The following is a 27,831-nucleotide window of genomic DNA, read 5'->3' as shown; positions in this document are numbered from 1 at the left end:
GGTTGCCATGCCTTTCTCTTCACTCTTTTCCATTCTTCATCACAATGTTTTTATATCTTCCGTCTTGTAGTGTATTGAGAATTAATCTTATGTCTTACCATGGTCAACTGCATTTTTTACCACACAAGACAGATAAATAAATTGATAAATATCATTTCACCCTATTATCCAGTTGCTAAGGGGTATATTTAACTCAGAAGTATATGTATGGCAATAACAATCCGTCTCTTTTTATTCAATCTTTCCTACTTTATTTTCTTTTTGACACTTTCTAATATGTTTATGCCTTTCTTTAATTTTCTGTTATTCATGTAAAATTCCTGGAAAAATTTAGGAAAATATATGAATTGGATTTCCTTTCCTCTGTGTTAATTTTATCAAATGGCTCTAAATATTTTGTGAAATCCATCAGGACTTTTACGGTTAAAAAACAAACAACAACATCAAACATCTTCATGTACTTGTTATTTTTATTCATTCTTAGAGTAGATAACTAAGTGCTCAGCAAAAGTCAGATTTACTGGTTTGTAGCTCCCTGGCCTGTTATGAAGCTATCATCTTATGTTTCCCCAGTGCCAGCACCATTTTAAGTTAATAGTTCAGCAATTTTATACCTTAATTATTTTAGAACTCTTGGGTGAGTACCATCTGTTCCTATTTTTTTTTTATTATTATTATTTTTATTTTTATTTTTAAATGCACCTATTATCAGCTAATTCTAAAACCTCTCATTTTCACTACACTGTCCATGTCTTCAATTTGAATAGCCTGCAAGAGGTACCCTCAAATCTGAAGTCTTAATTCAAAGTTTTAGGAAGGTTACCTTCAGACTACAGATATTCTATAACCATAACTCTTATTCCAGTATAAATAATTAATTAAAAGTAATGTCATAATCACATTTTTCAGTTTCAGGACCCCATATTTCTATCATTCCAAGACACTTCAGCATTCTCAGTCATTTCAGTGACTGTTCAGAATACAAATGTCACAAAATCCCTTTATTTTAGCATATTATTCATCATGATAAAACCATAGATATAGAGGCAGAACACTACTGACTCTTTTCAGGGTTCAGAAAAATTTCCATGAGAATCAGAAACAAAAAATAAATAAATAAAAAATGATATACTTGCAACTGATACCCCAATTGGTACAGAAAAAGGAAGATGATCTAAATTATCAGTCAAAATAAACCATACCTTGAAGAAGAAATCTTAAAATATTTTAATGTACAATATTTTTAAGGACCTCCATTTAAATAGCTTGCTAGCCTAATTAGTAACAGCCTAGTAGTAAAATTTTCTTGAAAATATTTATTAACTTTCAGTATAAATATCAGAGTTTTCATACAATTTAATGCATTTCTTTTCTGTTAGACAGTTCAATATTATGAAGCACTCTGGTTTTACTTTTTGGAGAAAAATAAACATTTTAACCCTGTTTTGCTTTAGTAAATTGCACCTCAGGAGGAAAATAGGCATTACGGTTAAGGAACTTGCTAATAACAAAAATAATGATGATTTCCATACTACTGAATATGTTTAGTGTAATTTTAATCATCAAGTATAAGGGGAGGATTAAAAAGAAAAGGAAAAACAAACAAAGAAACAAACAAAAGCAAACACTTAAAACTATTCTATGGTGTTCTGCATGATAATTTTTATGAAAATTTTTATGAAATATCTTCTCTTTTTATGGATATTTGACTTGTGCTCAATTAATAATAATAATAATAATAATAATAATAATAATAATAATAATAATAATAATAATAATCTTTTGTTATGACTATTCCATATTGAAAATATCAGGCAATCAGTCAAATATAAAACAATCTTTATGTTCAATGGTTTCAAAATTAGTGTCAGCAGTGTTTCTTTCTTTCTTTCTTTCTCTCTTTCTCTCTTTCTCTCCGTCTTCCTCTCTTTCTTTCTTCTTCTTTTTCTTTCTTTCTTTCTTTCTTTTCTTCTTTCTTTCTTTCTTTCTTTCTTTTCTTTCTTTCTTTCTTTCTTTCTTTCTTTCTTTCTTTCTTTCTTTCTTTCTTTCTTTCTTTCTTTCTTTCTTTCTTTCTTTCTTTCTTTCTTTCTTTCTTTCTCTCTTTCTCTCTTTCTCTCTTTCTCTCTTTCTCTCTTTCTCTCTTTCTCTCTTTCTTCTTTAAAGAGCAAATTACAACTAGAAATGCAACAATCCTCATATTTCTAGTAAGTTATACAGACTTATCCTTGCACTCAATCTTCTGGCACTGCTTCTTTTAGAATTAAGTGCAAAAGATTGAAACATATGATTTTCAGAAAAGGAAAGCAGTAATTAGTGAGCTATGCGAGCTCTCTCCAACTTTCACTTCTCCTCCTCACAGACTTGTATTTACCAAATGATGTGTAAAACTCCAGAAAGAGGAATAACATCATACACAGCAGTGAAATATTTAGCATAGTAATTTAAAAATGTGGTAACATTAAATACTTTTAAAATCTTATACCATGAGTACTCAGAAGATTAACAAATATTTTCTTTGCAACTGTAACCATGTCTAAAATCCTGCCTGATGTGTTGTTGTTTTTTTGTGTTTGATTTCATTTATTATTATTATTATTATTATTATTATTATTTTCCCCCAACATATATTTATGTTTCACCAATTGCAAAGTGTAGCAGACTCATCTTTGATCTCTAAAATTCTCCCACTTTGTTCCCCCTTGCAGATGCTCACAACTAATATTTTCATGTTCTCTCTCCATTCTGGGCTTGGGAGTTTCATTACTCTCAAAAGAATTAATGGCATAACCTGTCTTCCTTTAGCCAAAAGAAATCCACAGTGAAATAACAGATATTAATCCAAATGGGTGTGAAAATGGGATTAAAATGGAAAGAGATTTTTCCAAAACATTATACTTTTCACTGCTTGGTCTGTAGATTCTGTGGGCTAAAACTATCTCTGGGGTATCAGCTCTCAGTTCCTTGGACATATCACATAAATAAAAGTGTATGGATGATACTGAACTGGAAGGAGCTGTTTCACTTCTTTGAGGGTATAGAGGACTTCTTGAGAGAGCTTGACAAATTAGATGGCTGGGAAATCCCCACTCACATGAATTTTAACAAGAACAAATTCCACATTCTTAGCCTGAGATGAAGTAACCTTTGTTATATTTACAGACTGGAGGACAAGAAGGTGGGAAACCCCACATTCCAACCCCATGGAAATGAGTCTGGGGGGTTATGAGTGATAGCAAGTTGGATATGACTTAGAAGTGTGTCCAGATAGCCCAAAAGGCCAACTGTAACTCAGGATGCATCTGACTTAGCACTGCCTGATGGGCAAGGGAAAGGACTGTCCTGTTCTGTTGTACACTGTGCAACCCCACTTTGAGCACTGTGTGCACCTTTGGGCACCATAATCTACAAAACACAGAAAATATATGAGAAGGAATTGAAGTAACTAAGTTTGTTTAGCCTAGAGAAGAAAAGACCGAAGGGATACCTTGAAGCAGCCTACATCTCCTCATAGTGAGCTCCCAGGACTTGAGGGAACAGCATGGAGCTATGCCAGGGGAAGATCAAGTGGGTGTTAAGAAAAGATTCTGCACCAGAGTGGTGGGCATGGAATAGGCTTAGAGGTCCAGTGGACACAGTCCCAGGCTGCTGGAGTTCAAGGGGTCTGAGATTAATTCCTTGGGGTTAAAAATTGAAGGAAGTGTCATCTTGTAGAACTGAGTCTTAGAAAGAAACACAATTTTTTTTTAATTTATTATTATTATTATTATTTTAGCAATAATGAAAGATAATCTTTAATATATCACAACTAAAAGAAAAATCAGTGGTTTGTGTTAGAGTGCAGTATTAACGTGTAGGTGCACACAAAACCCAAATGAAAGGAAAAAAAAAAAAAAAACAACAAAAAAACAAAACAACGTTATAGGAGGTGGTAAAAGTCTATTTGAAATAAAACTGTTAAACTGTTCAGGACTGGAAGGTTTTTGGCTGAATCAAGACCATATTGATTAATTTCATAAAAACAGCATATCATCCCTTCCCTCTATACTCAAGTAGCGTGTTTGGCCATGAGCCCCTCACTACAAGAAAAACATCAAGGCCTGGAGCCTGTTAGGAGAGTGGCAATGATGTTGGTGAGGGATATGGACCAAAAGTCTTATGAGTTGCAACTGAGGGATCTGAGATTGTTCAGTCTGAAGAAAAGGAGGCTCAGGGGTGATCTTATCTTTCCCTATAACTACCTGAAAGGAGACTGTGGTGAGGTGGTGGTCAGCCTTCTCTCCCACATAGCTTGCAGTAGGTCTAGATTTACACCAGGGGAGATTCAGGTTGGATGTTAGAAAATACTTCTCAAAAAGAGTGGTCAGGCACTGGAGCTGCCCAGGCAGGTGGTGAAAACACCCAAGTGTTCAAGAAACATTTATATGTTGTACTGAGGGACACATTTTAGTGGGAAATATTGGGGATTATTGGACGGTTGGATTAGATGATTGTAGAGGTCTTTTCCAACCTTGTCAGTTCTATGATTCTGTGATTCCCTTACATCCAGATTAAGTTTGAAGTCCTCTTTGATAATAATATCTGATTAATATTGCTAATGACTGTAAAACAAAAACTTGAATTTTAAGACTTAACATCTTGAGTTTCAACTATAGTAATAAGTTATCAAAAGTATTACTATTGTAAAGGGATCAAATGTTTATGGAATAGATATAGGACAGAGATTGGTTCCACTTTATAATTATTTTCTTTTTAAGTGTATATGAAACAAGCAAATAAACAAGCAAAAGAAAAAAAAAAAAAAAAAAAAAAAAAAAAAAGCAGTAAGACAAAAATACAAGAAAATCTTAAATTAAAAAAAAAAAAGATAATTAAATGGATTACTATATCATGCTTTTATTAGTTGTGACAACATAATGATCAGTAAATAAATTCTGGCAAAGTTTCTTCTTCAAATAATTTGATCTACTTCTGCAAAAACACACAAGAAACTATCCTTGCTATGAAAAAATCACATCTTTACATGAGAAATGCACTCAGTTACGATTGCCTCCTATATTAATCTGTTACTTTGCCAAGGGAATTTCATTTTTACAAAGTTGCTCATTACTGTCTCAATTTCAGAATAGCATCTTTGCTCAAGTGCAAATTAACTTGAAGAACATGCATTAGTTTCACTCTAATTAAGCATATGCTTATATAGCTTCTTGAAATGGAATTTTAGTAAATAATATATGAGTTAGACTGAAACCTTGATTTTGCTCATGTAAAAATAGCATCACGTACATAAAAAAGATGCCTTCCCATTGGATGCCAATCTCTTACTTGTATACGTGCCCCCATGGAGAAAATGAGAGCATGAATCTTGAGAGATGGGAGGTCACATTGATTCAGGCATGAACAGTGGAGAGGCAAAACTGTGCTCCAAATAGAATTGCTTGATGCGTTATGTTCATGACTGTCTCCTGTCTGTATCAAGAACAAGATCACACCTATCTTATTCATGGTGAGCAAGAGGTATATTCATAGACAAGGCAATGCAGAAAATGAACTGAAAAATATAAAACACAGTTTTGTTGTCAAGCTCTTTCTCCTTGGACCAAATCAAGGATCAGAGTGAGGACTACTCACAGTTCTTTCCTTATCCATTTCCCTGTTGCTAAAAAATGAACTATGGAAGTCCTTGGGCGATGATTGTCTTCCTCACAAATCTTGTTGCCAGCACTGAAATCTGCACAGGCTTGCACCTAAATGGTTTTGGACATGCTCTCTCATTTATTGGATTTATTAGCTTCAATTCCAATCATATTGCACTGTGTTGTATTATCTCACATTCTGTTATCATACTACATCATTTTTTTTCTCTTATCTCACTGTCACTATTTTGTTTTTAGCCCCTTCTCCCTACCTTTCCCTTTTCCCCCTTCTCCTTAATTTCAAGGCATGGGTTCCTGGATCTCCCACTGCACCACTTAGTCACAGAACTGGGCCAAACAAGGCCACAAACCTTTGTCAGTTATAATGAGATCACAGCTCACTCTGATCTTTAGAAGGTGCCACTGCCTTTAGAATGATTTTTAATTACATTTTATTCATGCAGAAACCAAAGGCAAGTTCAATATATCTTAAGACTCTGTTCTTTAGTTTGAAGTAACAATCAAAACAAACAAAAAATAAAGTTAGAATCTTAACAGAAGAGACAACTGAAAGCAATTTTCTAAGGCTTCATCTCACTCAAATATTGCAGTATGAATTCAATAAAGTTAGTTGTACACATTTCCTTCTATGGTCAACGGAAAGAAAGGCACAGATTAATCTAATTATATGATATGTTTAAATTTCATGATAGTTCCTGTATCTCTTCATGGATTTTATGGAAGATCTTTCCAAGTCTATCTAACAATTTTAACATGGCTAAAGTCATGCGTACTGCTTTAATAAATAGTTGAAATTATTTAATCTTTAGTTTTGCTGTTCAAAAGGTAAGAAGAGGCACTGAAAATTTCCACGTTTTGTACAGTGCACTAATTGATTAATTGAGAAACAAGTATGTTTATTGGACAGACCCTTTCATCCAAATATCATTAAGAATAAATTGAACTATTTATGGTACAGGGAATTTGCAAATTTACAATTTATTTTAATCCTAAAACAAAAAAACTTGATTAGGTTGTTACTATAAGAAATTTAGAATACTGAATGCCTATTATGAAAAAGAAGACACTGAGTAAACAGTATATCATTGCTATGAACTGGAGAATGAAAACAAAAGAAAATAGAATGTAGTATTACATACATATTTCCAGTGTCTCAGCCAGTCATCAGTATGTAAATCCAGGCAATAGTTGAAATACACTGAATGGTTATTTTATTTAAAATAAATAAATAAATGAATAATAGAGGTAAAAGAAAAAACATCTAGAAGTTGATGTTCACAGATTCTGATGACCAGTCAGTTCCTCTTGAATAATTTTCAGAGAAAAATCTCATCTATGTGAAGATGTTTTGCAGGCAGCTGCTTACATTAAAAAATAATAAAAACTTAGAAAGAAGATAAAATTAATTATATGCAAGCAATAAGTACTTGTAATTAATATGTATATGTCCTAGAACACTGTTTCATGTTAAAGACAGATTTTGTATTGATTTTGTGTTTCTTACTTCAGGATAGATGCTTTAGGAGAGGGAGAAAAAAGGAAATGCTTTCAAAAGTCTTGCTTCTGCTTGCATTTGTGTTTGAACCCAATAAGATGGCATGTGTGTGGAAGAGTAAACAAGTGCATAATTCTTGTCAGGACCAAGACTGTACTGGCAAAACTAACAACTGGATGACAGGTTTCCCAGAGAGGCCAAGATCTGAAAGAAGTGTGAGCTGACCTCCTAACCTTAGACTCAAGGGCCATCAACATGTTATCTATGTTCTTCAGTGAGCCCACAGTTTATTCCTCTGAGGTTAAAAAAAAAAAAAAAAAGTGTATAGAAAATACTTTTCCATGAAGGCTATGCCACTTCCACATAGGTAGAGATCCCAAAGCGGTTCTCACATCCTCTTTAAAAGTTTGAAAATCTTGCTAGCAAATTTCTTTTCAGCTCAAATCGAGCCCATGGTCCAAAAGATCTCATAGGCATGTATTTATGTTGTTGTTGTTTGTCTGCTTTTATTTTTGTTTGTTTGTTTGTTTTTCTCCCCACAAAACTGACAGGTGTAATATATTGCAAAGGGCAGCAGGCATCTGCACAATGTTTTTGGACAATTTCATAGCAATATGATCTTTCTAAAATTTTTTGTTATAAAGTATATATATTTTGAAAATCTGAAATTTAGATGTAGTGTACCATCAATTCAAACATGATCAGTAGATTATAGTATTTTTTTAAAGGTTCATGTGTTTTAATTTGTATACATTTCACCATTATATAGTTTTAAACGTCATTATGAGTCATCTAGGATAAAGTTAGAAAGCATAGCTGAAGTGGAAATATCCATGGTGTCTTGCATCTGAGGGTCCTAAATGCTTCAAAAGTAATGACAGTAAAATACATACACGGCCTGTATTTATGAAATTAATGACTTTAATGTTAAAAGGTTCTGAAATGAAACTGATATCTAGTCAGACAGTTAAAAATTTACTTTTTGTAAAATCAAACATCTATTACACTATATACTACTATCTATTATACTATATAATACTTAAAAAATTCTTTGAGCAATGGCTAAATGTCAAGAGATGAGCAATGATGAACCCCTTAAAAAATCATGTCCATTTATTCTCTCAGTGAATCTCTAAATTCAAGACAGAATAAGATCAGAAACTACAACTACATTATGAATGGTAAAAGGGAATACAGGATGGATAAAGCCTTACCACCGGATAGGATATCTATTATGAGAGTATGCTGGGACTGGAGCACCTCTTCTGTGAGAAGAAGCTGAGAGAACTAGAACTGTTCAGCCTAGATAAGAGGAGATTTAGAGAAATCTAAATCTAAGTGTATGTATAGAATATGTGTCCATAAAGACCTGCAGAAAGGATGTAACAAGGGTGGAGACAGTCTCTTTTCAGTGGTTCCCCATATCAAAACAAGAGACAGTAGGCACAAATTGCATACAACTGAAGGTTCTATCTGCATATCAGGAAACACTTTCATTTACAGGTGACTGAACACTGACTCAAGTTGCCCAAAGAGGTGCTGGGTCTCCACCATGAGATCATTAATGGTTGTCCTGAGATCTAGGCACCTTGCTCTGGGTTGTGGTGCTTGGACTGGACCATACGGACCCAGAGGTCCCTTCCAATCTCAATTGTTTTGTCATTCTGCAAGTATCCTTTATATATGTATATTTTTTTTCCAATAGTTTTCCAATGTTCCCTCATACTGTTTCTGGCAAAAATGTTTATTCTTTAGAACGACATAATTGAAACTTATTTTATGAAGGTGTACAGACAAAATCATTGCATAAGACATTAAAAATGACAGGTATGCTTTAAGACAACAATGATGTCACCAAAGCTAAGATAAAACAAAAATACTTAAAATTGGTTTGGTTTCAGTAGTGTTCCTCCTAATATAAAATTTTAGTTTCAGATTACATTTATTCTTATAGTGTTGTTGATAGATTGGAAGCAAGATGCATACATCATTAAGTATAGTATGCAAGGCTTTTCATTTCAAGCATCTTTGTCTGGTTGAGCTTCTACAGTCTGATTATTGTGGAAATGTCATTAAATGGAAATGATGTCAGGGAATGTTGATCTTAATGTTATGTTTTCAAATACAATGAATAATATTACATTAGCTTTAATGATTTTCATAGTAGAAAAATGTTATCAAGCAAAACAACATTAGCTCTTGTGCTCTGGTCAAATTCCGGACTGGGTAATTGCATTTGGATATTTACAATTTCTCAATAGCTCAAATTGATTACACTTTTGCACCTCATTCTTTCATCACTGATGTGTTAATGTCATACTTTTCAACTCGTTGTATGCCAGATAGTTGGCTGCCTCTGTTGAGCACCTAAGCCATACTAAATGAGTCTTGATTGCAGTATGCAACCCTGAAAAGATTCCTCTCATTCTACCTTCTTAAGTTACTTAGGTATTGCTTAAAGCAGAAGGTAAGATTAGATACAGCTTATTTCAGTTTTAGTTAAATGCACAAACTCAAGTTAGAGTTGTGAAATAATGAGCTGAAGTCTGTTAACACATATTTAAAATAAATCAGACATATACATTCATATACAGTGATAATAATTAAATATAAATGCTCTGTAAAACAAGATAAAGAAATTGTACAAACAAAACTGGAAGAGAGTTTTTGTATCACTTAGTAAATATGGCATTTTTGAAAACCTTATTTATATGTAGATAAATTTTGTTATTTTTATTAGAACCAGATTCAGTTTCTTCTCCCAATAGAATGGAATACACATCCCTTCTCCAGCTGGTACATGAAGTATTTCAGGACCTCTACATATTTTGCTTCATGCATATGTAATATTGCATATTACATTTTTGTTTGTTTGTTTGTTTGTTTGCTTTTTCCCCTGCAGCCTCAAGATGAGTTCTGAACTGCAAATGGACTGTCATTATTAAGGTTTTCTCACAATCTGATTTAGGGAGGAAGTCCATCTCTTAACATATGTTAAACATTTAACATATTTTATCGTATTTCAGAACTAATTTTGGGTTTAATACTGCTTTGAATTTTCTTTATTTGAATTTTCTTTAGGTAGGAGAGAAAAGAGAATAGGGGGAAAAATGACAAGTAGATAAGAAAAGACAGGATCATGAGTGCATAGATGCTAATGGACTGAAAAAATATCATTTTATTGAACCGATATGTGTGTTTGCACAGAATCCAGTCATTGAAAAGCAACTGCAGCATGCATAAAGAGCCTTTTAAGATATTCACATTGGAAATCCTAATTTTTTGTCTTTCAAAGTTTCTGCTTACAATTAATGATAATTTTTGTTCTATATCAGGTTACAACCAAGTTATTTTTAACACAATCTCTCTCCAGCTCACTATCTGCACATGCAGACATCAATACAAATGGTACAAAGGAAGATGAGAGGAAGCAAAGGAAATAAAGTGAGCTAAGTTTATTTTGCATTCTGAGAATGCAATGGTCAATGACCTCAAAGCAAAGAGAATTTACTATGTAATGGGTGATGATAGCTGTATGTAAACTAAAATGAATTCATGTCTTACATGTCCCAGTTTCATTAGAAACTCTGATAGCATAGACAGAGGCCTTTCAGGTGCAGATACAATTACATGAATTTAGCTATTTTAATTAGATTTTTTGTTTCAGCCTGTTTGAGAACAGTTTTTATGAAAACAATCTGGACTTAAAGGTTGGTAGCTTCCAAAAAAAAAAAAAAAAAAAAAACAAAACTCCCCCTGCCCTCCTGCCCCAGATCTCCAGTGAATTTATTTTCAAATTAGACATACATATATATATAACTTCTGAAGAAAATTGAGGGATTCTTTTGTAATGAAAAGAGAGGAATATTTGGTGATTGGCCAAGGATGCTTTAAGTTCTATAACCTTTACATTAAATGTACAACTAGCTACTTAATTTGTTACCAATCCTAGTATGTAGATCACTGATGAAACCTCATTCTGTGTTGAGTAGTAATGCAGTATTGCACAACATCTGCTACACAAATCCCTGAAGTATCCAAGGTAAATCAAATCGAGTTGCTTACCTGTCTAAACTCTTCAAGATCTGTTTTGTTCCCCACCAGCACCAAGGGGATGTCATAGGTGTGCCGAACACGATAAATGAGTTCCTTAAACTCAGCAGCTTCTTGAAAAGATTGACGGTCTGTGATGGAATAGCAGATAATGAAACCTTCTCCACCTCGCATGTATTGGTCCCTCATGGCTGTGAATTCTGCCTATGAAATTGGAAGAATATGCTCAATGTTTTGGCAGACCAAATAGTCCATTTTTTTAGATAGCAGACTTGCTGAAAACTTCTTCCTTCCACCCAGTAATCATGTTTAATAACGAATAAGATTTTCCTGGGACTCTTTTTTTTTTTTTTTTTTTCCCCTTTTTGTCTCACTGGAGCTTTGTCTTCCAAGAATGCCAAACTATTATGCCAGTGCTTGCTTATAGAAATCACTCTTCTGTGTATTTCTAGAACTTCCTGCAGCATGCCCAGTGCAGATAGATGACTAGCAATTCAGTGCATGCTAACTGGTGTGAAAGAAGAGTTATATTACTATCTAGAGATGGAGGTAGTTACAAACTCTTTATTATGCATTCAATTCAAAAGCTCAGTAATATCAGAAACACATTCATTGACTCCCTCCAGCTTTGGAACAGTGCCTAATAAAACAGGAATATAATCTGCAAAAAGTTCTCTTTCAAGTGCTCCCCAGGAAGCTAGGGTAATGGGTTAATACCACTAAATCAAAATGAACAATTTTAAATGAAAGAAAAATTATCCGTTTTCTTCTCCTGTGTTTTCCAATATTTTTAAAATGTACTTATTGCTATAGTAATATAAATATATATATATATATCTATTAATGTGTATATAACAATGCCACATAATTGAAAAATCAAGATTTTCTTCTCACATGCTAGCCTCAGACACTGTAGCTCAAGAATATGCTTTAAAGGTGGTTTCTTTTTAAAGTTTGTTTGTCCTTCTTGATCACAGCCCAGAATAATCCAATACCATGGCAACAGTCAGCCAGGATCAAAATCCTCCTGAACAAAATAATCTCTCCAGAGATATTAAGATGCAGGAAGGTTTGTTAAAGCAAAGCATGCACATATCAACACTGGACCAATGCTATGAGAAGCAAGATGCAATATCAGCTCCTGTTGTTTTTTGTTTTTTTATTCTGTTGAGAATTTAGGCTAGGATTTTAAAAATAGTTTAGGTTGAATATATATCCTCTGTGTTTGCTGGAAATTGAAGGAAAGTAGGTTCCTTATGCTCTTTTAAAAGTCTGAGTCTTAAATCTCTCTCAGTAGTCACTCACATTGATTGATAACACTTACTGTGAATAGACTTTTGTGTTGACCATTATCATTTATTCATGATGTGTCTCTTACCCAAGGGCATTCTTATATATCACTGAAAATATTTCACCTTCTGGAGAAAGAAGTTCATAGACTAAGTTCCAAAACAGCAGACTAATAGGCAGTTTAAGGGTAAGATTCTACTCTAAGCTTTCCTCAGAATTTCAAAATATCTGAAATATCAACACTGGCATCCCAGGAGAGATTGTTAACCATCAAGTTCTAACATAGAGCATATTAGACCATGTTCTACCCCACCATCTTGAGACTGGATACAGGCAGCAATAGGAAGAAACACAGGATCAATCAAATTTTGTTTTTTAGGAGGTAAGACAATGAAAGTATATTTAATTTTTGCTGCCAGGTCCTTGAATTTCAGCCATATTAGATATCCAGTGGATTAATAAACAACGCAGTACCGAACTAGAGACCATATATCAGATCTCTAAGTTATGGACAGGGAGTGTTAATGATTGAACATGGACATATTGCCCCTCACTTACTCCCTCTCTGGTTTTACCTAAAGAGCAAGATCTCTCCATCATGAGCACTAATTTTCTACTCTTTAAATTAGTCTTCCAGGATCATTCTACCCTGGGTAGAATACTCTTCTTTATAGTAGGAAAAGAACAAGGACATAATCCTGCCATTCAGGCTAAACAGAATAGAAAGATGATATGGAGTTTTTTTTGTGCTATAAGGCTCCTGAATTGTCCACCAGCGTATGACTATAACTGTAGGCTACTGTTTATGATTTGATATGATGGGAAACTACTCAATAAAAATAATGTACATTGTTGCTTCGACTGAGCAATAAATAAACAAGTAATAATAATAATATTTATTTATTTATTTATTTATTTATTTATTTTTAATTCTGTTTTGAAGTTTAAGGAAGATGAATATTTAGACATCTAAACAGAGTCCAGATCCCATATAGATATATGAAAGTAAATGTTTTGTTGTGAAACTTAAATCCCAGCCATGATGCCCTGTATAACTGGGTAAGAATCTTCGTAAATCAGCTACCACGATACTGGATGACTATGATGTTTAGTGAGATGATCTATCTCTATGAATTTTGTAAAAAGCCTTTTTACACTTTTACATGACTACGGTCAACACAAAAAAAGTGTTAGAACACATCCCTCTATACATTACACACTGCAAGTGACTTGCTGTTAAAAGAGGACTGTCAGGATCACACTCCAGGAATGTTAAATGGCTTTCTTTAACTGCTAGAAGAATACGGGCTTTTGATTTTTACAAATGTGAATCTTTCCAAAGGGACAAGATATTCAGGTTTTAGACACTGCTGTTTTTGAGTTGTACTTGTGCCGATATATATCAGTGTGTTCAGTTCTGGGCATAATTATGAATTTTTGCGTATGAATGAGCTTAGTTTATTATTATTATTACACCATGTTATTGCAGCTGATGAAGGAAATAGACCATACTTTAGTGTGATGCTTACAGTGACTGGCTTTCAGATGCATTAATTATTGCATGCTGACAGGACTGCGGACATCCACTTGATTTATTTATTTATTTATTTATTTAGATAGATAGATAGATATATTTTTGACTCAGCTATTTATTTCCTTTCTTAGTTTTGATGCTGTTTATTCACTTCTAAGCTATTTGCCCTTGGCACAACTACTCACTACAGTGTCTAAGACTCCAAGACTCCAAGACTCCAAACAAAAATATGCATTTTTCTTGGATTTCCAAAAAAAAATAAAATAAATAAATTAAAAAAAAATGGTAGTAGAAAAGGTTGTTTTGTTTTGTTTTGTTTTGTTTGTTTTTAATAAAAATTTCACATTTTTAACAGTGGAGAAGAAATAAAGACTGAGGTACTGAACAGCCACATCTCACCATGGACAGACTGTTTTTCACCAGTCTGATGGCCTTCTGTGATGGAGTAATGGTCTAAGTGGACCAAGGAAGGGCAACTGGTGATGTCTACCTGGACTTGTTCAAGGCTTTTCATATAGTCCCTCACCACATCTCTAAGTTGGAGAGAGATGGATTTGAACTGTGAACTGTTTGGTGGATAAATTGCTGGATGGATGATCACAGTCAGAGGCTTCTGTCCAACAGTATCATGCCCAAATGGAAGACAGTTATGAGTGGTGTCACTCAAGGGTCCATCTTGATGCTGGAGATTCTCAACATCTTCATCAACAACACAGACAATGGGATCAAGTGAATGCTCAGAAATTTGCTGGTGACATCAGTCTGAGTGATGCAACTGACAAAACAGAAGGAAAGGATGCTATCTAGAGGATCTAGACAGGATTGGAAAGATGGCCCACAAAAACCTAGGGAAAGTGAAGGTCAAGTCCAAGTGTTGCAGTTAAGTCAGGGCAATACCAGATTTGTGTACAAGCTGGAAGAAGAATTCACTGGGAGCAGTCTTGCAGAGAAGGACTTTGGTGTCCTGGTGGATGAAAAACTAAGCATGGGCCAGCAAAGTGTGCTTGAATCCCAGAAGGGATGGGCTGCATCACAAGAAGAGTGGCAGCATGGAGAGGGAGGAGGTGTCCTTTTACTCTGCCCACACATGGCAGTGTGTACTGTGTTCAGGCTTGGATCTCCCAGTAGATTATGAGGAGCCTATGGAGTGGTTCCAGGGGAGGTTCATAAAGATGCTCGGAGAGATGAAGCACCTCTTCTGTGAAGAAAGACTGAGGGATCTGGGCTAGTTTATCCTGGGGAAGAGAAGGATTCAGGGAGACCTCATTGCAGCCCCGCAGTACTTAGAGGGAACTTACAAACATGAGGGGGACCAACACTTTACATGGTCTAACATCTGTAGTCCAAGGGAGAATAACTCTGAACTGAAACGGGAGATTTAGGCTAGATGTTAGGGAGAAATTATTTACTTTGAAAGTAGTGAAGCACTGAAACACGTTGCCCAAAGTAGTGGAAGCCCAGTCCTTGGAGGCATTCAGGAATGGGTTTCAGATACCCTGCTATAGCCTGATCTTGGAGGTGGCAACCATGTCGGAGTGGTTGGAACTAGAAGATCTTTAATGTCCCTCTCAGCCTAAGCTGTTTTATGATTCTGTGTAAATATGTCTGTTCAATTTTTAGTTCAAGAGAGATTTCAAATCTTACTTTTGTTAAAATTCAAGTTCTCCTACTTTTTATAGATATAGTGATAGACACAAAGGATTTACATACATTTCAGATATTTTGGTTTTATGTTTCACCTAGTTCTATTACAAAACTAACAACAGATTAACTTTGCAACTGACTCACAAATATATATTTAACTGTTTTCTGCTATAGAAATGGCTTTTTGAAAAATATCATAGTAAAGATCTAGATACAATTTTTACCCAGTAGGAGAAAAATATAATTCCTAGTCAGTAAATATCAAGTAGCAGAGAGGAAGAACAAAAACAAAAACAAACAAACAAAAACAAACAAACAAAAATACCAAACCAAAAAACAACAAAAAACAGGAAAAAAAAAAACAAACAAAAAAACAACAACAAGAGAATCAATTCTGAGAACTAAAGTGAAGATTTGTCATGCTTATACCACTTTACACATTGATGTCAGTCTATAGTATTCTCTTGTGTATTATGACTAAGAAAAATTTGATAAGAAATCTTTTTAAACAAAATCACTTTCCTGCTTGAGAAAGATGCTGTACTTAAGAACAAGAACCAAGTTCGAAAGAAATAATAATAATAATTAAAAAAAAAAATAATCTAAAACTTTAATGAAAGCAGAATAAGTTTTCTCTTTTTCTATTATAATTGGATGCAGAAAACAAAACAAAAAGCAGAAACGACTACAACAAAATTATCATACTAATCATCATAAGATCTGATAAGTCTATATGTTGAAGAAAGTTAGTTACATTCTGTCAGTCTTATGCCTTTTATCAGTTACTGGGCATCTCAGGAGATTTTTCAAACATGATAGGACGGACTATCAATGACTCAAAGGATCTCACTCAGCATGCTCAGAGGAAACTTATTCTGATGTATCAAATGACATACACCCAGCTAGACTGATTTATACCTTATTGATTTCCCTCCATTATGGATTGTATTTATATCTCTTTCTCAAACTTTTCTGTGAGTCATATGAGCACACTAGTAAAGACAGGGATACAGAAAGTCCCAGGTGAATTCTGTCTTTTTCTGATCTTCGTAAGTAGGTCACTCACTCTTTTCAGAAGCAGCACAAAACTTTATCATTCATCTTCCTTAAGTTGGTAGTATACTTGTAGAAACTCCTTCCTACATGTTTCTATGTTTTCCTTTCATATATCTCAGAAGTTTCATCTCCATCAACACTTTGGGCTTACTGACATACAAAAAAAAAACAAAAAACAACTTCCATATCAGTCCTTGGGAGGCTGTACATGATTCCATATCTCACACACTTTCTTCAGGCAAGTTGAATTTCTATGAAAGTTTGTTTTTTTTTAAATGATGATGATTGTTATTATTATTATTATTTTAATTAGAATTTAGGAGTACAACCTAGTGAATAAACAAAACAAAACAAAACAAAACAAAACAAAACAAAAAAACACAAAAAAAAAAGCAATAAAAAATCTTCTGGTTTCTCTCTCTTATACTGACTTGTATTCTTTTATCCAACTTTCAATAATGAGAAACAGAAAGTTTTTTCATAAAGAGCAATTAATTAGATTTTAAATTTATACTTTTTTCATGCAAATATAAATAGAATTTGTATTTTTTTATTTTATTTGATTTTTTTCTGTTTTTGTTTTTGTTTTTTTTTGTTTCATTACAGCTTGGAATTCTTTCTAAATGAGATCAGTACAGTAAAATCTACAGAGAAGGAAACTGGGACTTCAAGAAACAAAGTTGGCTACTCTTATAGATCTTTATGAAGGATTAGTTTATGTCTGGCTACTAAACCTAATTGTCTATCCATTGCTCAGTTCAGAACAACTCTACCTTGTAGACTGTAATATCTACAGATGAATATTACACACACACACACACACATATATATATATGTATATATATGTGTGTATGTGTATGTATATATATATATATAAATCACTGTAGGTATGTCAGATTCTTTACTATTTCCTCAGTATTTCTTCCTGAACAATACTTGAAAAAAAAAAATGCCGGACTATTCAGAATATTGTTATGAATCTCCACTTTGTCGTTTTACACCAGCATAACAGTAAACTGAATCCACTTATCTGAGGTTCTAGTGTTAAGCATTGCTAATAGACAGACTCAGTAGAAGCAGGGGGGGGAGGGGGGAATAAACGAAGAAATAACAACAGCAAAAAGGCAGAGGCAATGAGCAGGGGTCCACTGTGACATGTCCCTTCTATTTCATTGTGTGTGATATGTTTGAGGAGGAAGCACCATGAAATGCTTACAAGTTCAGGTCCCACTCCCCCCCACACTCCTCAGAATTTCAGGAAAAAAAAAAAAAAAAAAAAAAAAAAAAAAAAAAAAGTTGTATTTTTCAAACTACACACACACTCCACATTTTGAAGTGTGTTCTGCTTTTATGATATTGTCTTGTAGGTCTGGAAGAGGTCAGAGTCTCTCCAAGGAGGCCATCCTCACAGTTTGAGAAATGCCACTTTTTCTATCTTGTCTTACGTCTGCTTGATGTTAGAACTGGGAATCTGCTAGCAGATGTTCTTAATCAAAGCTGTCTCTCTGATTACCGCAGGGGTCATTCTTATTATGAAGGTTTTTACTTTGCCAGTGAACACTGGGGGGTGAGGTGTACTCTTGAAAACAAGCAGAATATTGTTCATCTATGACAATGAACAAACAAGGATACAATGATCATAAAGGACACAGGAAGCTCAGCGGGGAAAAATAAATCCTTCAAGTATTGAAGGAGTCAAATGTAGAGATAATAAATCTTAGAAGAAATGTGTGAAAAGACATTTATTTATTTGCTTTTAAATTCAGAAAATTATTTAGCGCACCCCCCCCCCCAGAAAAAAGAAAAAAAAAAAAAATGTTTATCTCAGAAAAGTTTTTGCAAATATGGTTAAATATTTTGTTTTAGCAGCAAATGAGTTGTCAAGACTGAAGTGCTTCCCTACCTTTTCTGTCTTCTAAAAAATTCTCTTATACAAATAACACAACAACATAGCCGGCTTCCTTGGACACTGCTTGTAATAAAATATTCACTTAATCAACAAAGAAGAACTGGTTGGTGATGTGAAGTATTGGCTAAGACCTGAATGAAATAATTGTAAGATAGTAGAGTTTGTAATGACACTTGGAAGAAACAGGGCAGTACATAGCATGAGAACCCCGGACATCAAGAAAGCTGATTTTGATCTTTTCAAGAATGTACTTGGAGACATCCCATGGATTAGTGAACTGGAAGATAATGGAATCCTTAATATTCAAGCATCACTTCCTCCATGCTAAAGAATTTTACATCCCTAAGGCCAAATCACGATCAACTTTAAAGTTCATGGAGAACAGAAGGAGTGTCTCAGGGATGGAGGTTAACCAGTCAGCCTTTCCTCCATTTCTGAGACGATGATGGAACAGCTTATTCTGAATATCGTCACCAAGTTAGTAGGGGAAAAAAAAAAAAAAAAAAAAAAAGCAGAAACCAACATATGCTCACCAAGGTGAAAACACCTGGTGTGTTGGCCAAAATCTGACACCTTTGTATCACAGAATCACAGAATAGTCCTGGTTGGAAGAGACCTCAAGGATTATGAGTCATGAGTCTCCAACCCCTTTGCGAAGCAAGGCCACCAACCTCCCCCCATTTACTAGATCAGGTTGCTCATGGCCCCATCCAACAGGGCCTTGAACACCTCCAGGGACGGGACATCCACAGCCTCTCTGGGCAGCCTGTTCCAACACATCAGCACTCTCATAGTAAGGAAACATCCAACCCTAACATCCAACCTAAATCTTCCCTCCCTCAACTTAAAACCTGCCCTGCTGTCCTGCTGTTATCCACCCTTGCAAAGAGTTCACTCCCCTCCTGTTTATGAGATGTACTGAAATTCTAGTTTACTGTTTTAAAAACAAATTTATTTATTTTAATTATATATACAAGTCTGAGTAGATTTTAGAAGCATGCTTGTTAAATGCATGATGCAAGAAGCCTCCAGAAGTTATGTTTTTAAGGAAGAAGTTTCTGGATAGGAAGCTGGGAGCAGACATTACATCTTAATATTTTTATTTATTAGATACAATAGACAGGAATTATTTTATCTAGTTTCTATTACTGAAAAAGGTAGACACTACAGCCAGGAGAGAGAGATGATTGACTCCAATGTGTACTTCATTGCAGACTCAGAAAATCATCTGACAGACCATGGATGATTTTCGCTTTTATATCTCTCACTACCTCAACTGTAGATTGTTAACTGAAACAAAATATCTGCCAGCCTCTGCCAGTCACAGATCCTGCTTAATCACATCCTTCATGCGTTTGTATGATGGGACTTGTCTTTTCGTTCATTTTGAAGTTTTTATTTAGTTTCTTCAAAACTGGTATTTCCAGTGCAGAATGAAAGGTCAGGAGTGAGTAACATCTAGTGCCTAACTCAAATGGATGAATTTTCCCTTCACAGCACACAGCAGTAGGAAATACTGTCCCTCAGCATGGGATAAAATACACTGAAGACACATTAGAAGGTATTAGACAGGTATGCTTTTTCTATCACAGATGTCAATATTTCAGACATTCTGTATTTACTTGAAGAATTCAAACATGCACTCAATATAGGTTACTAGAGAAGACAAAACAGAAAAATATATATATAAATAAATAATAATAAAAAAATTGCTGACATATCAGGATACATTCACATCCTTTTTTTCTTCTTGCTTCCCTTCTTTTTCCAGACATCCTTCGCAAACAACAGCAAGAGGGAGGCACAGCAAAAGATACAGAAAGAAGTCTACAGCAGGTGGTACTTAGCCATTTGTGTCAGCCCAAACCATCTGCCACATCACTAGGATGAAGGAAAGGAGATGAATAACAGCTAGGACTCAGACGAAAAAAATAAAAGTAAAAAATGCAGGATCTCTGGCTTAAATAGTGGAGAACTGGATTCATCTCTGCACTGATCTCTGCACTGTTGTAGTTGGATATCAGACACTCTCTTCCTACCCTTTTGACTGTTCCAGTAATGATCCAGGAGCAGTTAAAAAATGGGATTAGTACAAACAAGAAATAGACCATAAGCATGCAGTGGAAGTTGTGAAAGACAAAACTGTTTTTCTTTTTTGTCTCAAAGCTTGTTTCATGAGGCCTTTCTGGTAATAAGACTCTGACTGACAACTGCTTATTATCTAGAGGGTGAATGGTGGGTGTCACCATGCCACAGTACTTCTGCTTATGATTGTAAAGATAAGAGGAAGCAGGACAAGCAGTTTTTTTCAGGGGTGCTGCTTGAAGGAGATGACCACTGCAGAAGGAGATAATGCTTGTACATGGCAACGGAGGCACCACTTCTTGCTCGTTTAGCTGTTGGGCCAGGAATGTCACACTAAACTGAGAGAAAAATAGAAGAAAATCCACAGAAATGAGGGATAAAAGGCCCTCACTAAATTAGGGACTTTGGACACAAACTCCCAAAGACATCTTTGACGGAGAACTCCCTGAGGGAAAAACCTCTTCAGAAGAACCTCCGAAGGCCTGCTCCTTGCCAAGCTTCCTGGTTTTCTCCCATCCCCCGTGGTGATCAGACAAGTTCCTGAGATCAACAGACCTACTGTGTACCTCACTGGACCCACGGCGGTGACTATCTCTTTTGATCTCTGCAGAGACTCCTTGTTTATATTTCCTACCTTTCCTGTCACCCACCTTTCCTTCCCCATCTCACTAAATGTCTAGGACTTGTAATAAACTGGTTGAACCAACATTTTAACCGTTGCTTCTTAGTCTTACACCGGGTATACACATATCAAAGAACCTTGCGTCCCTCCTATAAATTGGAGTGAGACAGAAGTGGAAGTGGATTACTATTATAAACAGCTCCTTGATTTATGATCATCCAGTATTTCAGCCTTATAATTATAGGAAGGAATACTTGAATCTCTTAGCTGTATCCTTATCCTTCTGTGGATTTTTACTGGGAACAAAATGCACAACACAGACAAAGGATATACTATGAAAATAAGATAAAAGATATAGTTTATGATCCTGTCTTTCTGGACGTTATATGACAGCTTACCAAGACAATAATATGACCTCCACATTGTACAAAATCAGTAACCATCTCTTAATTCTGGGATCAGTCAAGTAAAAAGCTGAGATAGATACTGAAATTAATCCACGATATACAAGACAACCAGCAGCAACAACACAAACCTTATTGATGCTGGTGCCTATTTATCTAGTCACTTCTTCTCTTTAACTTACTTAATTTACCCAGAGAAAGAAACAGGAAGAAGAATATTCCTGTTTCTCCAGAAGATTGGTGATCTATGCAGGAAAATACAGGGATAAATTTCAGGTATTGCAACAAGTGGTTATATTACTTCTTTGCTGATACTTCTGAGGGTTTTCAGAGAGTCAGTGTGTCCCTTCATCCCTCTAACACCGATTTGTCACTACTGCATTGCCCACTAGTTAACAGGAGAACATTTTATATGCACTTACTCTTCCTGTATTCATTACTGCTCTGCACTATGGTTGGCTTATAAAGTAAGAATGAATCATGTCAGCCAGGTGAGAAAAAATGAATGGAAAAAAAAAAAAAAAAAAAAAAAAAAAGTAAATAAAATAAAATAAAAATAAAGATGAGAATAACATCCTGATAAAATAACTCAGGGCTTTAAGAAACAGCACAACATTTTGACCCTATTTTCATACTGAGAAGTTACTAAACAATCTGTGGTGGCACACAGGCCCTCTTTCCAGAAGTATCTTCTGTGAACTAATGTTCCCAATCTAACTGCCCTCTTGCTCTCAAATGAAGATGCATTCACCAGTTTTCTGCAACGTTTTTTAGCTAACTTTATTAACATTAATCTTCTAAAAACAGTAATGAAAGTATGTAGTCTATTGCCTCAGAGATGTTATCTATTTTTTTCATTCAACCCAAAATATGGATAGAATCACCATATCAGTTCTCGACAATGCCAGCAAAAATGCCTTAGTGCTATACTGCCTAAATCAAAGAACTGTCTTTTTCTTTCATCTTAATGCAAATAGTTTCTCTTAAGCATCAACATCTTAGTAATTTTCTCTTAAAAGCATGTACTGAAGCAATCTTCACTGTTAAGTATCTCTAAAATCCCCAACTGTATTTGGTTTATAAGGCTTTTCCCTCTTTCCTTATTGGTATGCAAGAAAGAATAGAGGCAATTTTTACCTTTTATCAGTTAAAAAAAAAAAAAAAAAAAAAAAAAAAAGTGGAAAAAAAAAAAAGTGAAAGAATTAATAAAACAGTAATTATGTTTTAGTAAACAGCAATGGAAATAAAAATGCAGCCAGCTAGTGAAGAGGTAATGATTGCAACTTCATTTAAGTATTGGCCAGTGATACAAGCAAAGACCTGTCAGCCTAAATGGGGACTGTACAGTTGCCATCTTCCCCAGAGTCTTTTGCAGCCCTGCAGAAGTGAAGCAGGGGGCACAGAATCAGATATCTAGATATCTCATGACTCCATTAAATGACTGTAAATTATACTATGGTTAGCATATATATCATTTTGTATTGTTTACAGTATTAAATTTAGTATGATTGTGATTCAAAACATTTGAGTTGTCATGTTCCTATAACTTACTGATTTCTTCCACCATTCTTCTTCCTTCGTATTTGAACTAGTGTTTCCAATGCAAGTGAGATGACTAGGTAGCATTAAGCACACAGAGATAGTCACTGGATTGGCATCCACGCAGTCATGCAGAACTGCTTTCTGTGACCTTCTGGGGACTCATGGGAACAGAGCCTTAGATGAAAGAGAAGGAATCTGTCACCTTGACTGTGAGCAGCTTACAAAATGTCTCTAAGGTATGCACACTGTAGCTGTCCTGCATTGAGGTTTTCTTGCCTTGATATGAGGATACTAAAATCATTTCATCATGCTTCACATTTTTTTTTTATTTTTTATTTTTTTTTAACATTTATCTGAGAACAAGTGGAAATATTACTTCAAAAAAACTATCTCTTCCCAGCAACTATAAGAATAATACGAATGACTAGTTCAGATACAGAGGTCCACTTTGTGAATAATTTAAGTTAGATAAGAGTAGTTCCTTTGGGAACTGGCAGAACACACACCAACAGCTATGCAATACCCACACCACTGTTTTTACTGCAAGACATAGCATGGCACTATGAAATTGCCATGGTAGCCTCTTGGCACATGCCACCAAAACATGACCTAAAAGGTAAATACCATCTTGAAGACATAACTGCCTGAATCATAGTAGGGAACAGTCCTAGGACAAGGCTTCAGCTCCTATTGGAGATGAAATGTGTTAATTAGGGATGACAGAAACATGTAATACAAGCATACAGAGGAACTTAATGAAGAAAATGCAGTGATAGCACATGATGAGAGGTCAGGTAGTGCTTATACCAGCAACTTCTGGGAAAACATTAGACTAGATTAAGACACTGCAAGGAGTGCAATATACTTTGGATTCAGTAAGGGGGAAATTTTGTGTATTATATGCAAGCTTGCTCCCAAAGCAGCCTTCAGTGTAGTTATACTTAAAAGATGCTCAAAATTGTGCATCCTTTATTCTCTTTCCCAATATAAAGAACTCTCTCTGAAAGATATGTGGAAGGCACTGACAGTGTTTCTAATAAACAATTCAAAGGTATACCCAAGTACTTTTCACCAGGTGCAGTGCCAAAATGAAATAGTCTTAAATATTCTACCAAGAGATTCCAGAAAGGATTATCTATTTGATGTGTGAAACATTGTTTTCTGGATGGGCATGAAGGGAGAACAGCTAGTTCCTTCCTTGGGTGCCTAAGAACTCATATCTCATACATTTGATATGAATAAAGAATTTGGGGGGAAGGAGTGTTTCCTTTCAGAAAATATGTTTCTAATGAATGTGTAAGAAAATTCAGAGGGACCAATTCTCTATCAATTCAAACTACTGTCTCTATGTATATTTTAATGGAGTTAAGAACAGACATACAGTTGTAATTTATGCACTTGTATGGTTCAGATAAGAACTGATCTTCTTATCTGATCTACTAATGCTCTCAGGGACAACCCACAGCTTCCGAGGAGCCTTGACATTCTGTTCTACAAAAGATGTCCTTCTTGGTCATTTGATTTTTTTTCTGATCAAATGGCACTGGGTAGTGATGTTACACACTCTTGTTTTCTTAGCAGATAGGCAAAAGTTTCAGTAAAGAAAATACATTATTAATGTGAATTTGTGAAAATTGGTACAGGTAGAAAAGCAACCACTGTTTTGTGTAATGCTACTTCAGAGCAAATGATTTTTGATAGGCAAATCTTTGGAATTCCTAACAACATTATCTAGGACAGCTGCATTTATAAAAGGAAATCACAATACACACAACCAAAGTCTGAGAGAAGTAACTTCTTAAGGGTTCCAATGCTATTCAAAAGTAGTAAGAAAAGCTAAAATGTTAAAAGGCAATCTTGCATCACATTTTGTGAATAACCTGGATGAAGTTTAATTATGTAGGATGGGCTTATACAGTTATTTTCCATAAGGTAGACAACAGAATACAATAAAAAATCATAAAATACTGCAATAAAAGATCTGGAAAGAATAATATAGAAGTATTCTGGTTTTAGTGGAGTTTGTAAAAGCATGTGTTCTTCTTTTAAATGCCTTAAATTTACTAAATGTCTTAAGAAATCCACCAGCTTTCATTTGATGGTGTTTTGATTCTCTGAGTATGCCATCATCAGCATTGAAATGAAAACACTTGCAAATAAAATTAATGTTCTTCACCTAGTACAGTAATGGTAATGGTTGTTACTTAGTTAACTACATTTATGCATTAAAAAGAAAACTGATTTTGCTCCCTTACTCTGTTTCTAGGAGGGTATCAAAAATAAAATAAAATAAAATAAAATAAAATAAAATAAAATAAAATAAAATAAAATAAAATAAAATAAAATAAAATATTTTTTCCCTTAAAATAACACACTGGAATTACACACTCATTAAAATATAATTGCTGCATAAATAAATAAATAAATAAATAAATACATTATTGAGATAAGCTGCAGTGGCATAGTCTGAAATTTGATTTCCATTCATTCAGGATTACAGAACAGCATGTTTAGATAATAAGTAGGAGGACGTCAGATAAGCTTGAGTGAGTCACTGGACTACTGTGTTTAGTCTGAGAAAGTGTGCTTATATGAAGGGCTCTTGGGACTAATGCAGTTCCTCTTCAAAGCCTGAAGCAGGGGTAAAAATCACAGTCTTAGAGCCTGGCAGGATAAACATGTCCTGTGATTTGCTAGCAATTTGAGAGATGGATTTCACTACAGAGCACACTGCTGTTGTCAGGTTGAAAAGTGTCTGCATGAAAATGAATTCATGTGCACACAGCTCCAGACAATGGAAAATCTTCCTGAAATGGCATGTCATCAAATTTTAAGGCCAATTTTTCAAGTCTCTGAGTCACACTTGGGAAATATACTGGTGCACTAAGTTTATCATGAAAAGCTCACATTTTAACAATCAAAAATTGATGCAATAATCTTCACATATATCGCCTCACTGTCAGGTACAGAAAGCAATTTTTTCTACATGTTTGTCTATTTTGCATCCGATTTTTTTTTTTTAATTATTATTATTTATTTTTTTTTTTTTAATGTGTGTATGTATTTATTTATTTATTAAAGAAAGATCATCTTAGTTTGATTTTCACTGAAGGGAATTTTAAATTTAGGCATGAAGTCTGAACATGAAGACTAGATAATGTGCCTGCAGGAGGTAAGCTGTAGCAAAAATAAAAACTCTTGTGTCAGTTGCCAGTGTATAAATACAGCAGAAAGGACAACTGCTGTGTATGTTCTGGGAGGAGAAACTTAAGCTGGACTCCAAGTGTAGCACAATGTATATTTATTTAGAAAAGAACAAGAAAGCAAAATTAAAAATAAAAGTCAATAATAAAAGTGAGTGAACAGTAGTTTAAAATCATTTTGGAGGTTTCTTGTGCATGATTGCAGCAGATGGGTTGTCAGACTGATAGCAAATGTGGAGGGAAATGAAAACGGGATGTGCTGTTTGACTGTCCTTTCCTTTGCATCCATAGGTTTCCTGGAAATCAAAGCATTCCCACCATTCTAAATATAATGTGTGTAACAGCAGACAAGGTTTGTCACACACAGAATAAGAAAGAGAAACCAAAAGAAATGTCCCGCAGATAAGACAGTTAAATATCTTTGTAGATAATAGTTTGCATTTGCAGACATCACTGATAATTTTTTTGAACAGAAGAGGTGAGGCTAAGGACACATCACTTTTAGATTTAAATGTGCCACAAAAAAAAAAAAAATAATAATAATTAAAAAAAAACATATTTGTTGTTGTTGTCACTTTTCCTCTTGCTGAATGCCAATTATTCCAGTTTTACAATAGGAACTTCTGAAGTAAGTGTTGTTTGTGACAATTTGGTCATGTACAGGTACATTAATAATACTTGCTTGTAACGTTCTCTGGGGTAAACTTAACCTTATTCTGTCTGAAGCTGATTGCTGTGAGCAAAGCCAGATAACTCTGCTGACAGTCATAGCAGACGGTAAGAAGCAAGGGTAGGGAGTTCACTGAAGCATAACTACTTATGCCAGTCCTAACTGCACTTAGGAAATGTGTCTTTATCTTCTGTGTATACACATATTTCAGAAGAAACATTATAGAACTATCAAAGATAATATACCCAGAATTCATAGAACCTCAGTCTGTGTCCCGTGAATATGAATCCACCATATTTAATGGTGTCTATGTGCATTTATGAAAATAAGATGATCAGTAACTAAATAAGCAACACTAACAGTTTATTCCTGTTTCTAGTGTTATTTTGGCAGTTTTTTAACTTCAGAATTCTGAGAACTAGAAATATACCTTCCATCCTTGAGCTTAAAACAATTCCACTTTGTCCTCTAACTATCTACCACAGTAAATGTTGATTCCTCTCCTGTTTATAATACCTTTTTAAATACTGGAAGACTGCAATAAGTTCTCTTCTCCAGGCTGAACAAGCCCAGCTCCCTCACCTACCTTTGTAGGGGAGAGAAAAACAAACAAACAAACAAAAAAAAAGGGAACATACCTATGAAAAGGAAAATTTGTATGATGTTTTGC

The 27,831-nt window shown here is 34.7% G+C and overlaps 1 protein-coding gene across 5 annotated transcripts in view; it reads right to left on the bottom strand.

Moving 5' to 3' along the window:
- Window positions 1-27,831, bottom strand: part of RIT2 (Ras like without CAAX 2) — a 163,107-nt gene that overhangs the window by 65,493 nt on the left and 69,783 nt on the right. For all 5 annotated transcript variants that reach the window (XM_072359616.1, XM_072359621.1, XM_072359619.1 and 2 more), the window contains one exon: window positions 11,215-11,406. In XM_072359616.1, the coding sequence (XP_072215717.1) occupies window positions 11,215-11,406 (192 nt within the window). The remainder of the gene's footprint in view (window positions 1-11,214; window positions 11,407-27,831) is intronic.

Source organism: Excalfactoria chinensis, chromosome Z (genome assembly GCF_039878825.1).
Source record: "Excalfactoria chinensis isolate bCotChi1 chromosome Z, bCotChi1.hap2, whole genome shotgun sequence".
Lineage (NCBI taxonomy): Eukaryota > Metazoa > Chordata > Aves > Galliformes > Phasianidae > Excalfactoria > Excalfactoria chinensis.
The sequence above is the reverse complement of the archived record's forward strand: the minus strand, read 5'-3'. Positions and strand labels throughout refer to the sequence as shown.